Source organism: Gekko japonicus, unplaced genomic scaffold (genome assembly GCF_001447785.1).
Source record: "Gekko japonicus isolate JY-2015 unplaced genomic scaffold, Gekko_japonicus_V1.1 scaffold321, whole genome shotgun sequence".
Lineage (NCBI taxonomy): Eukaryota > Metazoa > Chordata > Lepidosauria > Squamata > Gekkonidae > Gekko > Gekko japonicus.
In genome coordinates this window covers 423,471-441,006 of record NW_015169181.1, presented here as the reverse complement: position 1 = coordinate 441,006, position 17,536 = coordinate 423,471, and the positions used below count along the sequence as shown (strand labels likewise).

The window sequence follows — 17,536 nt, the reverse complement described above, 5'->3', positions numbered from 1 at the left end:
AACAAATGGTTCGTGAATTGTCATTTAAAGGTCACAAGGTTGATATGCCAACTTTTCCACATCAACAAGTTATTTCCCATTTGGCTACTTCAACCCATTTACTAGCCTAGAGTTTAATATAAGGCCTGCCTATGTTTAATAGAAAGAACGAGAAATTGACTAAAGGTCTAATTTCTTGACAGTAGGGACCCATAACAAGGCCCTGACTGGAGCAAATAAGTTAATGCACTTCATCAGAGGCAAGACACGAAGACTGAAGAGAGAGCTGGTGAATGACATTCTCTCTCTCTCTCTCTCTCTCTCTCTCTCTGAGAGGGGCTTGGTGAAGAAGGTTGAGCAACTTCTGCAATAAGAACAATGCTGACATGTTCCACTTCAGCAAGTGGGCCCCAAGATATGGTTGGAGGGCACATGGTGCAGCATCACTGCCCAAAGGAACGACGTCTAGAACGGATCAGTGCAAAAGCGGGAGCCTTGTGGATGCCAGAGATATGTACACTGTCTTCAGTTCCATGATGGAAGAAAAGCAATATGTAGATCAATGACAAAGCAGGATGAGAAAGCAAGCCAGCACCCATGCAAAGCCCTTTGGGAATCAGGCATGCATCAAGTAATTCCTAATTTACACGCTCTACCTTTATTTTCTGAGCAAACACAAGATTATGCTTCACTAGGAATAAGGCCCATTGTGGAAATAAATACGAGATCTAGAAAGAGGCTCTGGGAAAGTGCCCCGGCCTTGGGCACTCGGTGTCAATTTGCTGTGGCGACCTCAGCAGGGTATGACACGAAGTCCACCATTTTCTCAGGAGGAACTGATCTCCGCTACCTGAAGAACAGCTGTAATTTTGAGTGATCTCCAGCCCTCACTTGGAGATTGGCAACAATGGTTCCCCATGACGGAATGGCTGGTTTGGAGGGTGGAGTCTATGGCATTGTACCTGTCTGAGGTTCCACCCCTCCTGAAACCTCACCTTCTCCAGGTTCCATCCCTCAAATCTCCAGGAATTTCCCACCTGGAGTTGGCAAACCTATCTTCTTCCAAGCCAATCATCACCCTACCTTTATTTCTCCCTCACTCTTCAGCTTTTCACCCCCCCACCTGCAGCCTCTACCATGCTTTGAAGCCCTGACTGCTACATCACATTGGCTGTCATACAGAGGCCATCTCAGCAGGATATAAGGAAACAGAGTCCACCATTTTCTCCAGGGGAACTGGTCTCTGCCATCTGGAAAGCAGTTGTAATTCTGAGTGATTTTCAGCCCTCACCTGGAGATTGACAACAATGGTTTCTCCCAACAGGCACTAAGGGTACCTCAGAACACATTTTACCTCAGAACAGCAACAGATTGGCAAAGGCCAATCAGGCCACATATGCAAATAACCTCTGTGTTCTGACTGGCTGGGGAGGGAGAGGAACAGCAAATTATTTAGAATGTTGGAGGCGAGACTCAGGCAACGCAGCCAGTGGATAGGGACAGCTTCTGAATGACAAATCACGGAGCCAAAGGCTGTCGGGGCCTTGTGGAATGTTCAGCAGTGTGCCACCACCAACAGAGAATTATTATATAGAGAGATAACCTTGCCAAATTAGCTCTGGCCACCTCTCTGTCTTCATTTTTAAAACATGAGGCTCTGTCAGGAACTGATCCAAGACGAAAGTGAAAAGGTGTGTATAAATCAAGTCAAACTGGGAAGGGCTTAATGTTCAGTAGGGAAGTCACCGGGACATATCAATCATTTCAGCAGGCTAGCTTGAAGGGAGCAGAAGTCATGCCAGGTCCATTTTTGTCTCCAGGAATATTAGCAACTGGCTTCAGGTCAAATAAAAATAGAATATGAGCAGACGCAAGTGCCCGTCAACAGCCAACTGAGAAAGAGGGAATAAGTTATTTGTGGCAGGAGACAGCGGTGAAACTCTGAGAGGAATCAGAGCTGACAACAAAATGTATGGGAAATGTGTACAGTGTGTTTCTTTCAAAATTAAAAAAGTCTGTCTATACAGAATGCATCATTATTTTAGCTGTTATGTAATGTAGGTGACTCTTGTCTATCACAGAAGCAACAATGCCAGGCCACCCATAGACAAAAAAAAAAAAGCACAGAGGATTCCACATTTTAAAGGGTCTCCCCGGTGTGCCCCCCCCAAATTAATTATAAACTAACCAAACCGGGGGGGGGGGGCATGATGAGGACTGAGTGAATTCAAGGAAATATGCTGTGTCGAGAGCAGATGAGAGTCAGTTGAAAAGGTGGGGAAAAGAGCAGGCAGGAGAAGTTTAGCCTTCTGAAACTCCTTATAGAATCCCAGTGGAGACTTTGGAAGTGGGAGGATTTTCAAATTCCCACAATTCCTTGCAGGTCTTCAGCTTCCGTACATTTCTCTTCACTAGAGAGACTTAAATACTGAACAGTCAGACCTGTATTACATTACCAACCCCCCTGGCAGATCCTAGAGCAATAGCTTGCTTCTTGCACACACCACCACAGCCAGGGGGATCATGAGTCTTTAAAGACGTGTCACCAGGAGAACTGCTGGCACCAAAACTACAGCTTACAAATCATGGAATGGTACCATGATGGGCCTGGGCAGTCTTTGCCGGTCAGTTTAGGACTGCAGTCAGGCATGTCAAGGTAATTTTTTTCCTACCAATACTCCTACCAGTTGCCAGACCAGACACAATGCAGGGAGGTCTGTGATCAGGTCTTCCCAGGTCTTTTAAAATGAAAATTGTAGCTATCTGGGGTCCTGATACAGACTGGGGCTGCAGTACATGAGGGAAAGGAAAGTTTTATTCTTCCATCCCTGTGAGGTCACTAGTTTGGAAAGGAAAAAAGAGAAAAAGGTGCCCATTCTTGATGATCCCTTCCAGGGTTAACACAACAGGGCAGGAAAGGATGGGCTGTTGGTTTCCATCAGCAAAATTGCACAGTGGATAGGAGTTCAGTCCCTCTTTCTGCATGGCTAGTATTTTCATGTTTAAAACGCTGGCAAGATCTCATCATGGATCTTCCTGCACCTTGTCTATAAAGGCCCTGAAGAGCCATGACGTGTGTCATTCCACCTTCTGCTTAAGCACCCTCTCCCCGTGCACAGCACAACTAATCCAAATGAGGTCTTCTTATGCCTGAGATTTAAGTTGCAACAGGGAACTCCCTGGTATAGCAGGACCTGGGATGGGCCCCAGAAACAGTGCAATGAATAGTCAGACCCATGTGCATCTTCCTAATATTCTCAGGGAGGTTGTTCCAGAACATTAGGGTCTGCCATTATAAGATCTACCCATCACATTTTTATCCTGCAACTTTATCAAAGGAACTCAGGGTTCTTGAGACCAGGCAGTGGCAGTTCTCATGTACCTGCAGGAGGGAACACAAAAACTATGGGCAAGATGCAAAAGTTGTCTCCTGCTCATGGAGAAATCATAGTAGAAGGAGTCCTTCCATGAGCGGACAATTCCTTTGTGAGCGCAAGGGCACCTTTCGCTTCAATCCATTGCCTTCAGGGGGCACATTACATGCAATGTTTTGTGATGCTACATACTATTTCTATTCTATTTTTATAACCTTTGATTTATACAACTCAACGATGATGAAAATAACTCTTTTCTCCCTACTGATTCGCTAAGACAGAGAGTGAATGTTGTTTAAACATGTGTTCCTCTTTTTTTGCTTGCAAAATAACATTACAAAACTTCAAAAATATATGTTAATTAAGAATCTGTTTTGTTATGAGCACCTCTCTCTGACAGTTCTGTGAAGTGAGAAAAGGCCACAGTCTAACCCTTTGGGGAAATAAGGAGGAGGATACAGAAAGTGTGAGGCTTTGCTCCTGACAAATCTACACCTTTGACCTCTTCAAGTCACAACCTCTTGATAACTCCCGAAAAGGGGTGGGGGTGGGGGGCTGCATTAGCCTGGTGTGCCAGAACTGACAATGACCTTTACCATGAAGACTCACAAATATAATGTGCCATAAGTTACAAAGGGAGGCTCCAGCCTAACAGTGCAAACTTGGAATTCCTTAGGCATAGAACTCAGGTTATTGGGAATGGCTATTTTGGTACAGCCTGGTACAGTCCAGGCTAGCCCGAGCTCATCAAAACTTGGAGGCTAAGCAGGGTCAGATGGGAGACCACGAAGGAAGTCCAGGGTTGCTGTGCAGAGGCAGGCAATGGCCAACCACCTCTGAACATCTCCCTACAGGGTCACCATACATCAACTGCAACTCTCCACAACTACCACCATTTTGGCACAAGTAACTGGCCCTCTATTGGGGTTATTTTCTTATGCATCTCTAGTGGCATGTGGCCAAGCTAATTGGATGTTGTACTGGTTTGACTAGATGCTGAAGTCCCACATCTACTGCCTTCTGTTGCGTTGCCTGGCCTTTTGGTCCCCAGTTTGCGGAACCAGATTGTTGTACTCAGGCATGTGGCCAAGCTAATTGGATGTTGTATTGGTTTGACTAGATGCTGAAGTTCCACATCTACTGCCTTCTGTTGTGTTGCCTGGCCTTTTGGTCCCAGTTTGTGGAACCAGATTGTTGTGCTCAGGGTATGGCCAGGGCCGGCTCACTCACTAGGCAAACTAGGCGGTCGCCTAGAGCAGGACGGCCCTTAGGGGCACCAAACTGAACCCGGCCCCATATGCATCTCTAGTGGCATGTGGCCAAGCTAATTGGATGTTGTACTGGTTTGACTAGATGCTGAAGTCCCACATCTACTGCCTTCTGTTGCGTTGCCTGGCCTTTTGGTCCCCAGTTTGCGGAACCAGATTGTTGTACTCAGGGTATGGCTACCTACTCATTTAGCTGACCACTTCATGTATCTGACAGAGTGGGATCTATATCACAAAAGTTTACGCCACGATCTGCCCCTGCGCACTTACAACCTGTATATTCCTCCCAGTGAGACAATTGGTAGCTCTGTGTGCTGTCTGAAGCTGGGAAAACAGCACGGGAGGATTACACACACACCCCTACTCTCACACTGCAAGAAAAAACATTCTAGAGATCCAGCCACAGATCCTCCAGCATCATGTTCCATCTGACCCTAAGAATCATCCACTGAAAGACAATTTTACAGTGTTATAAAACATAGCAGTACTTCACACAACATTCATTCAGATTGTGCGATTCATGAATGCAGGAATCTAGGCTAACCACTGGCTTTACGAAAGGAACAAACAAATTGATTGATTTGTTTTACATCACGCCTTTTTCAAAACAAAAGGCAAACACCAATTCCAAATAGCTGACAGAAGGCCAGCTGAAGAGGCCTTGTGCTCCCTTTCCCCCTCTCCTATAGAGTGTTTGGCCTGAGAATAACACAAACCTCCCAAATTGCACATCAAGGGCTATTAGACAGTTTCCCACTCAAGGGAACCACTATGTTCAAACAAATACAGTATACCTTGAATCACCAGATACCGGAGACAAACAACAAAGGGTCGTTATTTTCTCCTTTGCTTTGTTTAGGTGCTTCTATGAAGCATCTGCCCAATCGCTGTTGAGGGCACAGCACTCATGTAGACAAACGTTTGGTCTGCTAAACCACATTGGTTTATATGTTTGTTTGTTTTTTAAATGCAAGAACTTTCGTAGACTCATTTACATGCATTTACTTTGATGAGTTCTGGATTATATATATTTTACGTATGTGCACATGGAGAAAGCACACATTAATTTAAAGCCCAAATGTGCTGGGCAGACTTTGACATACACAGAGTCTGACAATCTAACGTTTTAGGCCCCGCAGAAATTCTTGTTCCGCTGTGTTTAGAAACAGAGCACGCTCACTGCGTGCGGCTTCTTCTCTGACGTGGGGAGCAGGGCAGGGGCTTGCCTGGATCTTTGAACAGCGTAGGAACACGGGAAGCCATCTCTTTCTGTTATTATTTCTAACACAGTCGTAAAGAGGATCTGCTAAGCACTGCGCTAACATAGGAGATGACAAACCTTACCCAGAAGGGGCTTTAACAGTATTAAAAGAGTCATGAAAACAGACCCAGGGCAGAGAAGAAAAAGATAGCACATAAGCAGAATAGTCACGGGGGGCAGTAGATTCACAGCCTGTTAGACTGGCTGGAAATGAAAGCATACCCACCAACAGGGAGATGTGCAGCAAGAACAGAAAGATATGACGGCAGCCTCTATCTACAGAGGCAGCAAACCTCTGAATACAGGCCTTGGGGGCTTCAGCCTCTATGTTTTGTTTTTTTGCCCCCCCCCCCCAGGCTGCTGTGTGAAACAGTATGGTGGACCAGAAGGACCAACGGTCTGATCCAGCAGGCTCTACATGTTCTTCTGTGACAGAAAACAATGATGGGTAGGGAGGAAAGGAGGAGGAAAGGACTCTGCTGGTGCCTTTCCACTGCATTTCGCAGCGGTAGAAGGCCCACTTGTATTGGTTAATTTTTTTAGGATGCAGTATAGAAGGGTTCAGCTCAACGGTAGCTCAACAGGGCCCACGGCTGCCCCCCTGGGCTGCTACCACCCACCTCTTCTGTACCTGCTCAACAGCCCAAGCAGCTAACCTTCCTTTCCTTCTGGTTCCCCAATGGCCAGCTGCTCATGTCTAACAGGGTTTCCAGCTAGGGCTTGCCAGTTCGGGGTGGGAAAATGCCTGGAGCTTCTGGGGGTAGAGCCTGGGGAGGGTGGGGTTTGGGGAGGGAGCTCAGCTGGGATGTGACACCATAGAGTCCACCCTCCAAAGCAGCCATTTTCTCCAGGGGAACTGATTTCTGTCATCTAGAGACCAGCTGTAATACTGGGAGATCTCCAGGCCCCACCTGGAGGTTGGCAAATCTCTTGCTGAGCCTCACTGTGCTGTGTTTCAAGATGTTTGGGGTACAAGGAGGGAAGAACTTAATTGCTCCACTGGGGTGTGGGGGGGGGAGGCAGAGGCAAGGACAAGACAGTGGTGGTGGTGGTGGTGGTGATAGTTTACCCTGTGAGCCATCTTGAGAAGCCACTGCCTCCTCTTGCCATTTTATAGGACCAGTTCTGACTCAGCTGAGAAGCTCCGGACTGTGGTGTTATGCAGCAATGGAAAAATCCACAATCCCCATCAGAGTATGACCAGATTCAGAAAGCGAAGTTGGGCCCTTCTAATTATTAGCCGCAGGAAATTGGGACTCTGCGAGGAAGACAGTAGAAGGAGCATTTTATGGAGAAACAGTAGCTGTCGTTTTCCCCCCAAAGGGCCATTAACGGGGGGTGGGGGGAACAGACCAATATAAAACAGTATGACTAGACTGATCTGAACAAGTAGTATGATGACAGGGAATAACTGTTTACAATTTCTGTCTATGCTTTTAATAAAATTATTTTTAAAGACATTATAAAATAACCAGCCCCTGTGATGCATTCTGGAAATACTGCAATCCTGAAGGATTGGCTATGCAAACTTGCATAAAAGTTTAGGTCTCTCCCTGGTGTCCTCCATGTGTGAACATCCTCAGTAACTCCAGTCCTTTGGGGATGGACCACTGGAGGTAGTGCAGGAGGGCTACCCTCATGAGCAAGCATGCCAAGCAGTCCTCTTTTACAGGACTTTGCCAGGTGGATTGGCACTGACTTTATTTGTGGCAGTGAACAAAGACCAATCTTTCGAGCAGTTCATTTCACTGGTGGTATCTGCTTTTCAGTGAGCTTTTTATAATATTATTCTCTGGTGGAATGAGCTCCCATGCGAGATCGGGGCCCTGCAGGATCTACGACAATTCCGCAGGGCCTGTAAGACGGAGCTCTTCCACCGGGCTTTTGGTTGAGGCGGTGAGCGTCCCCTCCTTTCGGCTGGTCCCATCAGCTGCCTGGATCCTTAAGATCCTTAAAATTTTAATACCATCTTAACCACTAAGATATCTGGTTTCCACTAGGGTTGACATGGTTTCTACTAGAGTTGACATGGTACTTAGGAGTTATGTTATTTTATACCGTTGTTCTTAATCTGGTTTTAATTGTATTGTATTTTATATTGTAAGAACCCGCCCAGAGCCTGCTCGCAGGGAGGGCGGGATATAAATACAAATAAAGAAGAAGAAGAAGAGAAGAGATTGGATTTATACCCCGCCCTTCACTTGGAGTCTCAGAGCGGCTTACAAACTCCTCTCCTTTCCCCTCCCCACAACAGACATCCTGTGAGGTGGGTGGGGCTGAGAGAACTCTGACACACTGCTCTTTTTCACGGACAGCTGTGCCAGAGCTTGTGACTGACCCAAGGTCACATCAGCAGGTGCAAGTGGAGGAGGGGGGAATCAAACCCGGTTCTCCCAGATTTGAGTCCGCGCACTTAACCACTACACCAAACTAAGTACGTAAGTGAGTAAGTAGCACCTGCCGGATCAGACCACTTATCCATCTAGTCCAGCAGCTTGTCTCACAGATTGGACAAGCAGTTGCCCTGGAGGGCAAACAAGGCATAGCGGATGAGTCCCTCCCCTGTTGCTGCTTTCCAGCACAGGTATTCAGAGGTCTGCTGCCTCTATATGTGCAGGCTCCGTTCAGTCACCATGGTTAGTAGCCACTGATGGACATCTCCTCCATGAATCTGTCTAACCCTCTTCTAAAGTTATCTGTGCTTGTGGCCATCATTACCTGCACTGGGCAATGAATTCCACAGTTTAAATGTTTGTTGAGAAAAGAATCATAGAATCACAGAAACACAGAGCTGGAAGGGGCCACACAGGCCATCCAGTCCAGCCCCCTGCTCAATGCAGGATAAGCCTAGAGCATCCCTGACAAGGGTTGTCCAGCTGGTGCTTAAAGACTGCCAATAAGGGGGAGCTCACCACCTCCAGAGGCAGCTGGTTCCACTGTTGAACAACTTTTTTCTGGTTTGACCTTTCCCAACTTCACTGGGAGGAGGAGGGGGAGAAAAGCTCCCTCTAGCCACTTTCTCCACCCCATGCATAACTTTATAAACCTCTTCCATGTCTCCCCTTAGGTGTCTTTTCTGTATACTAACCCCAGACTCACCAGCCTTTCCCTGTAGTTTCATATAAGGTGCCCCAACCCCTTAACCATCTTGGTTGCCTTCCTTTGTACGTCTTCCAGTTCAGTAGATTTTGGAAGAAAGAAACAAACCCATGTGTGTGTGGTAACCTTCTGGGGAAAGGAGCCTGGAAACGTTTTTGCTGGTTATGCTGGGGATAGCTGTTTTGCTTTCATGGGTTTGTTTTAGTTTTTTGCTGTTTATAACGTATTTTTCAAAACTGCTGAGAATCCATGTAATGTAGAGGTTAGACTGTCAGAGTAGGATCTAAGAGACCCAGGTTTGAGTCCCCACTCTGCCATGGAAGCATGCTGAGTGACCTTGGTCCGGTCACACACTCTCAGCCTAACCACCCTCACAGGGGTTTCGTGAGGATAAAATGGAGAAGAGAATAATGCAAGCCGTTTTGGATCCCCATTAGGGACAAACGCAGAGTATAAATGAAGTACATTTTAGAAATCTATGGCACCTCTGTGGTTTGGTAGGGAGGATGTGAATATTTGAAAGCAAAAAAACCTACACTAATTAGGAGGTATTTGAAACCAAATGGCTGCACCTGCTTTTTCATAGGATGCTTATTTATTTTAAAGGGTACCCAAAAGAAAGCCTGTGTCAAATTTTCAGACTTGTCACCCTGATATTAGGAGCTGGCAAGAAGCAGCAGTCCTAGCGGAGAGTTTAAAATGAATGCTCATGGCACAACCGGGGTAGAGGCAGAGTTCTGAAATACTGCTATGCGTGTAGAAGCGTATTGCATTGTGAGCAAAGAAAAAAGCCAGTCACCCGTGCAAAATTAGCCCGATTGGCCAGCTGAGAACTGACAGTGGTGTCAACTATAAAGGCAGCTGAGACAGCAGACTTTGGGAAATTTGAATACGAAAAGAAAAGGGGGGGGAAGAGAAATTGTGCCATACACACCGACATATACATTTGCTGGCAAAAAATAAAAGGGTGTGTGTGGCAGTGGGGGGCGGGGGGAGGACTGACTATTTGCTCTCAGAACAAAGAAGCAAACATCAGCTCCAGTAGAGTATATACAAGAGTATATACAGATACAAGCAGGGCATACCTGCTTGAGAATTCAGGGGGCTGGGAATGAATAGCTACCCAACAGAGACTTCCAACGGGTTTTACACCGCTAGTGGTTTTGCAAAGGGAACTGGAAGATTCGTAACCCTAGTCAGAAGAGCTCATGTGCCAGCTGGCTGGGGGCAGATGGCACAGGAAACCCCACTCATGCAAAAATGTACGCTATTTCCTTTTCTCCTTCAGCAAGGCTGCAGGTGAATCTGAATGAGGCTGTTAATGTATCTTCATATTGTGCAATACTACTCCAGTTACATCCTCCTGCACACCTGATATTTGCAAAGCATTTTGGCTGCATTACTTGTAGAACATACATTTAAACCTTTCTAGCTGCAGATCACAAACTGGGTCACCGCTGAAGATTTATTGACCAGTTGGTTTTTTAAAAATGGCATGCCATCTTGGTACGCAGAAAGAACTCTGAGGCAGCTCATGTTAAATTAAATAATTATTAAATAATTAAATTCAGCAATCAAATCATTAACATTAACTAGCCCTCCTTCTCTCCGAAAGTTCCTCCCAAATGTGACTACTGGGCCTCCGCTTGTCTCTTCCTCCACCCTCCTTAAAGCTCCCATCACCAAAGTCAGCTCCAGGAAAAGCTGGCAGCCTTTAAGAATTACAGATGGGGAAGGGCCTTCACCTCCCCTGGGCCACAGATCGAAGCAAAGCTCCGCAGCTGCTGTCTCTTCCTCTCTGCTGTGGCTCGAACTAGGTTGGCTTTTGACGAGATAAAATGGGTCTTTCCTCAACCCGGATATCATGGCTGCCACTGCCGGTTTTTAGAACTGTTGCTGGCCTGGTGTAAGCAGCCCCAATCCAGAGGAAAACCCTGGTGGACTGAATTTAACTCCAGGGATAACAGTTCCTTTCCTAGATGTGCAATATGGAACGGGAATCAGCACAGAAAGTTTCAGTCTAGCTCTATGGCTTACCCAAGGAATGGATAGGGCGAGAAATGGAAAAGACTAGGCTACACCAGAGTCAAGGAGTTCTGATGCCCATTAAGAGTAGCGGCTATTCCTAGTTGAGATCACTAATTTCAGTAAAAATAGGCATCTGTTTTACAGTTAACACTATGGGGGAGAAGTGAAGCCACTCTTGGGGAAAGTAATGGCTCATCACTTAATGTACCTTTAAAGATCAAATTAAGTACTAATTAAAGGGTGAGCCATTACTTCCCCCCAAGAGTGGCTTCTCTTCCCTTCCATTATATTAACTGTTAAATAGACCCCTATCTTCAATTATATGAATAATGCAGATAGGGTAATGGAATTGTCACCAGCCCATCTATGAAATGTTAATGACTTTTTCAAGCTTCCTGCTTTAATATAGCTGGGCTGAAATCAAATCAGTCATACAAAAAAATTGATAGAACGTCATCTTCATTTGAGAGACCAAAGTTTCAAAATATCTATAAGGCAACATTTTTGTTAGTTTAGTTCTGCTTTGGGAAGAAGGCTGTTTTTCTGTTCTAAGAAGGCCAAAAACTTCAAAAGAAACAGACCACATGCCCTGCAGCATCTTTTTTCACAACAGTAACTTGTTTCTGTGTCAACGTGGATAGGATCAAGTACACAAAGCATTCGCCTTATTATCTGGAAGCACGCTTGCAAAGGCAGCAACAATCACTCTCAAATTAAAAATATATTTAAAACTAGTAATCTCATACACAGCAAAAGACAAATCCATAAAATTCATACAAACATTATCTGAACTAAAGCAATTTTTACAGTTCCCTGAAGGCCAACAAGGAGAAGATCTTTTGCACCTTTAAGGGGGAAAGTGTTCCATAGAACAGAAATTAGTCATAGTCAACCATGCCACTCTAAGAGAGGACACCTTCAACAATCATAGGTTTGTGCAGCATAGATGAGTACACAAAACTTCCTTATATACTAAGTGGTGGTGGGGGCTACAAGCATGGACGGCTTCAAGAGGGAACTGGATAAACATATGGAGCAGAGGTCCATCAGTGGATATCAGACACAAGGTGTAGATAGAAACTCTAGGTCTAGGGCAAGTATTCTTGGTGCTTGGGGGGGGGCAACAGTAGGAGGGCTTCTAGTGCCCTGGCCCTACTGCTGGACCTCTTGATGGCACCTGGTATTTTTGGAAAAGAGGGCCAATATTAAAACCCATTGATAAAAAGAAGTACATGTATTTATTAATAATATCAAGTTAAAACATATATAGGGGCCCAATTACAGACAATATACATAAACCATAATCATAACCAGGGCTAAAAAAATGACCTGACGCGTTTCGGCCGGATCGGCCTTCCTCAGAGGTCATACAAGTGTGGCTAGATGGTAAATAGTTACACCCATAAAACAATCAAAAATGTATACAAAATATAATTGCCTCTCGAAGTTAATCCAGTGATGGGCAATGGCTCTCCAGGTTCTCAGGTTGAGGTCTTTCATATTACCTACCACATGAAGACGCAAGAGACTGAATCTGGGATCTTCTAGGATCTTCTGCATGCAAAGCAGAGGTTCTACCAATGAGTCATAGCCCCTCCCCTATGTGCAGGTTTCTAAGGGTTCGTATGAGCCCCTATAGTACAGTCTGTTCTACTGCCACCATTCTCAATCTCTCCCACTGCATGTGTAGCTCAGCCGTTAAAGGCTACTCCAAATGGCTAACTACTGGAGTCAAGAGACTTCCTAGATAACTGCAGTAATTTTGCACCATGCCATTGCGAGTCCACAAAAAAAAGGTTAGGCTCCTATGAGCCAATAGGCAAGAGCAGCTGACCTACTGCAGAGAAGCCTCCACAAAGGGCAGCTGAGAGTCATCATGGGTCCCCCGGACAAGGATTCCCTTTGGACTGCCCCTCAAAACTCCCAGACCAACCCCAGTCACCACATAAAAACAAATCCTGTGACTTTACAGGACCCCCATTGTCCCTCAGGTCTACCAGAGCCCCAGGAAGCGTGTCTCCACTTTGTCCCCTGTCTCTCAGCAGCTTTTTCTTCCACATGACTGTAGTTCAGATGAGCCCTCATATGTAAAACAGCTTTATGTGTAAAAATGGTTCCAGGAGAGAAAATGTATATATTTTCCACAGCACAATGCACAAAAATTCACAAGTAAATTCCACACATATCACATGTTAGATGATCACTTAAAAATTCAGAGTAAGAATGTTGATGTTTGATTGAATAGCTGGCCTCGACTGTCACAGTGTAATTGCAAAGTGGCAAAATAATAATAATAATAATAATAATAATAATAATAATAATAATAATAATAAAGAGCACCGTTTGCTGTTTTAAAACACATTGGAGGAACAATTTCTTACCAATGTAGCCCCAGAAAAGAAAGTTTTCAAACTGTTGCACCAGATAGCATAAAGATATTCATAATAACAGCAGGCAATTTAAAATCCCCTGTTCTTCAGAATAATGAAATGTTTAGAGCTCTCCAGTCCAATTTCTGTGCAAATTAATCTAGGACAAAATGACTTGAATCTAGGTAGCTACCAAATTAGCATGCATGTCAGAGATGCTTTGCTACACATGAATAATAAAAGGAAATCAAAAGGAGACAGTTTTGTTGCACTTCTATCTACATTTGGTGGAAAGGAGGAGGGAGAAGGGGAAAGTCAGTCTGAATGTGCAGCAATACTTACTGGTCCTTTAGCCAATCCTTCACAAAAGGGATCTCGAAGAATTCTACAAATGGTTCATCTTTCCTCTTCGGGTTGCGACTGATTATTTCACCATACATTAAAAGGAGATATCATTTAAAAATCTATATAAAGCACAGACGTCTCAATTTGTATAAACAAAAAATGCAGTATTAGGAATGTTTAACATTTACAACAGTAACTGACTTACTTGTACAACCATTCAGTCAGGAAATCAAGGGCGATAAATTTTGTTCTTTTTCTCTAAAAGACAGGAGGTGAAAATTAATATGAGACAAATTGTTAGGGCTCGCTGAGTTAATCTACATCAGCAAGACAAAAAGAGCTTCAGTCTGATAATAGCTTACAGCTCAGTGTAGACTGTACTAAACCATGATTAAGTTGGCTGAACCGTTTATTATATTTTTACTCCTAACCTTCCTCCAAAGAGATGTGGACAGTTAAAAACGGTGTCCTCAATTTTGCCCTCAGAACAGTTCTGCTATGCTGATTGAAAGCAAGTGGCACCTTCCACTGCACATTGGCACGGTCATCAGCGTATACCCAACAGTGATAGCTTGAGGTTACTGTAGCTGCTTGTAGGAAAAGAGGTTTCAGGGCCGCTATTATGATCAGAGACACATGCAGCTCATTCCTAGGCAAGTTACCAGTAAGTCCCACTGAGTTCAGTGGAATTTAGTATTAAGTTAACATAGCAATCCCGAGTGCCGCGTGATGGAGTGGGCTCCCGTCTCTGGCCCCAGCTCCTGCCAACCTAGCAGTTCAAAAACAAGAAATTGCAAGTAGATAAATAGGTACCACTTCAGTGGGAAGGTAACAGATTTTAGTCAGCCCAGCCACATGATCACGGAGAAGTTTTTGGACAATGCTGGCTCTTCGGCTTGGAAATGGAGATGACCACTGCCCCCTAGAGTTCGATTCGACTAGCTTTCAAGCAAGGGAAACCTTTACCTTTTTTAAACATAGCACTGCAACTTTGGGAGCAAAGCTACATGTTATATTGGTTCCGCCGTAGCGAAGTTCTCTTATCAGATGTAAAGACACCTGAGAAGAGAGCTTTGTTATGGCTGAACCAATACAACATGTAGCTTTGCTCCCAAAGCTGCCGTGCTATGTTAACTTAGGGAAGAGTCAGTTTGCAAGGGAGAAGGGAAGGGGGGAATGGGAATGTTTAACTACTGCTTTCCCAAGAGTCCCTCATCCCCCAAACTAAGCCACTTTTAACCCTGCCAATATTCTAGATTCAGGTTTACCTTTCTAAAGCAAGTCTGGAAGCCCAGGGGATAAAAGCTGCCTGGGGGGTGGGACTTTTAGTGGGGAAATGACAGCGGGAAGAAGGATTAAGCTATCCGTCCCCCCCTGTGTTTTCTTCAGTACAAACCTCCTCCTCCAAAGGGTGCTTTAGAAGGGAGACAAGGATGGAGGGGACTTCTGATACTCACAACAGCAATGTAGTGTGACCCCCAAGTATATATGGCATAATTACTCCAAATCCAGACCTACAAATCTGCCTTATAAAGACCTTCGATTGGACCAATTAGTCATCTGACATAAGCATTCAAATTGACACAGATGTTCAGAACTACAGTAAGTAATATGAACTACTGCTGTGTCCTCTCCTGGATCTCGATCTCTCTCCAGAAGGTGCTTTCCCCAAATGATGGCAACAATAACTGAGAAAGGGGAGGAACAGTACCTCCTAGAGAAGCTACCAACTAGCACAGACCATTGTGTGTCCCACAAGCATTATAAATGAGTGGCAACTAGAACCCAGGTCTCCTCAGTCTAAGGCCAGCACTCTGTCTACTACACCACACTGGTTTTATCTTGGGTTCCAATTTCAGTAAAGTCCGGAAAAGTCTACACTAGGAATCAAACTGGCCTTTATGTTGTTTTAGGTTCTGCCAGAGTTTCTAAGTAGGGGAAAAGTTAGCCTGTCTTTGGCACAGCTGTCTTGTGCTGATCAAACCCGGATGTACACAGGAAACCTCTGTACAATATGTATTGTCAGACAACAGATGGGTTTCAAGTTATTTTTCACAATGCAAATAATTTCCCATTCTTTACCACATTTGTTTGATACCCTTGGAGACAACAGTGTGCAAAATTATGCTAATATCTTGAAGAATTGCTCCTTAAAAAAAAGTCACTAAAACTTACAGCCTTATTTTCCTCCTCTTTGCAAACTGAACTTGAATCCTCAGACTATTTAGCAGAAGACACGGGACAAGCAGAGGGGGCCAGGCATAGTGCTCACACAATATGGAATAGGCACAGAGGGGGCCAGGCATAGTGCTCACACAAGCCCCTCCGATCCTAAGCAAGTAGCCAGCCACAGTATGGAATAGGCCTGCTGCCTCTACCTTTCAGGCCATGCCCCACTCACCCAGCTGGTTAAGGGATGCCACGGAAAAGGAGGTGGGCAGATACAGAATCAAAGAGTGTAAACAACCAAATGTATTAAACTCATTTCAGCCCATACCAACCTCATTTATTAAACTTTTTAAACTCAAGTTTGATAGCATGCAGGTTTTCTGCACCCTAGATGAAGAGGGGATGTTGAGAGAGGGACCATGGCTCACTGATACAATTCATGCCTGGCATACATCAAGCCCCAGGTACGCCCTGACTGGATAGCCCAGGCAAGCCCGATCTCGTCAGATCTCAGAAGCTAAGCAGGGCCGACCCTGGCAAGTACTTGGAAGGGAGACTCCAAGGAATACCAGGGCTGGGATGCAGAGACAGGTTATCAAGCCACCTCTCTGAAACATCCTAACCCCATTAGGGGTCGCCAGAAGTCACCATGACTCCCAGGCTCGCGCACGCGCGCGCGCGCACACACAAATACTCACCCCCCCTAAAAAAAAAATAGAAAAAAGTCCAAGGTACAATCCCCAACATCTCCTATTAAAGGGGCTACACTGACAGGTGTTGGGAAAGATAGGGAGAGGCCGTGATAGAGCATCTGCTTGACATGCAAAAGATCCCAGGTCCAATCCCTGGCATCCCCAGTTAAGAGCACCAGGCAGTAGCTGATGTGAAAGACCTCAGCCTGAGATCCTGGACAACTGCTTCCAGTCATAGTAGACTATATTGACCTTGGTGGACAAGTGGTCTGATTAATTGTGCTCAAGATCGCTCTCTGCCCAAGACCTTGAACAACTGCTGCCATCTAAAGTAGACAATACTGAGCTAGATGACCAATAATCTGATAAGACAGTTTCCTTTCCCCACCCCCTTTTTTTGCAACGCTGTCAAAGATCAGTGGTTGCAGGATGTCTCTCACAATGACTATTCTCCTGTAAAAGTCCCACCTACACTGTTATGGGCTGTTGCCAGTTCTGCTTTCAGTGATGGGAGAGACAAATGAAAGGTCTTTATCCATCTTGCTTAAAGGTCAACAGTTCTTGCAAGAGTTCTCAGGCTGGTCACTACAGGAGACTGGCTTATCTGTCCTACAATTCAGTTAACGCTGCCTTCCAGTCCCTTCAGAGCATGAGTGCTTATAGTACCCTTAGGTCACATCTGCAAGGGATGTTTGGGTGGTGGAGGGAGGGCTCAGATGTGGGTCTAAAAGGGAATGGCAACAGAAATTACCTACCTACACACAATGAATAACTCACTGTACCTGGGTTATTCCAAGATGAACCACAAATCTTCCTCCACAAGGATATGCCTCAGTTCTGATGACCTGAGACAGTGGTTAGATTTCACAGGAATATGTGATCTCCTCCCATAAAAATATTGGTCTCCTTCCCCTGAAAATCTAGATTTCCATGGTTCTCATGGTGTTTTAGT

At 45.0% G+C, this 17,536-nt stretch overlaps 1 protein-coding gene across 1 annotated transcript in view; it reads right to left on the bottom strand.

Moving 5' to 3' along the window:
• IQCK (IQ motif containing K) overlaps positions 1–17,536 on the bottom strand; it is a 72,593-nt gene that overhangs the window by 38,512 nt on the left and 16,545 nt on the right. The window contains exons 5-6 of the mRNA XM_015416109.1: positions 13,929–13,981; positions 13,721–13,798 (exon numbers count right to left, since the gene is read on the bottom strand). Of these exons, the coding sequence (XP_015271595.1) occupies positions 13,721–13,798; positions 13,929–13,981 (131 nt within the window). The remainder of the gene's footprint in view (positions 1–13,720; positions 13,799–13,928; positions 13,982–17,536) is intronic.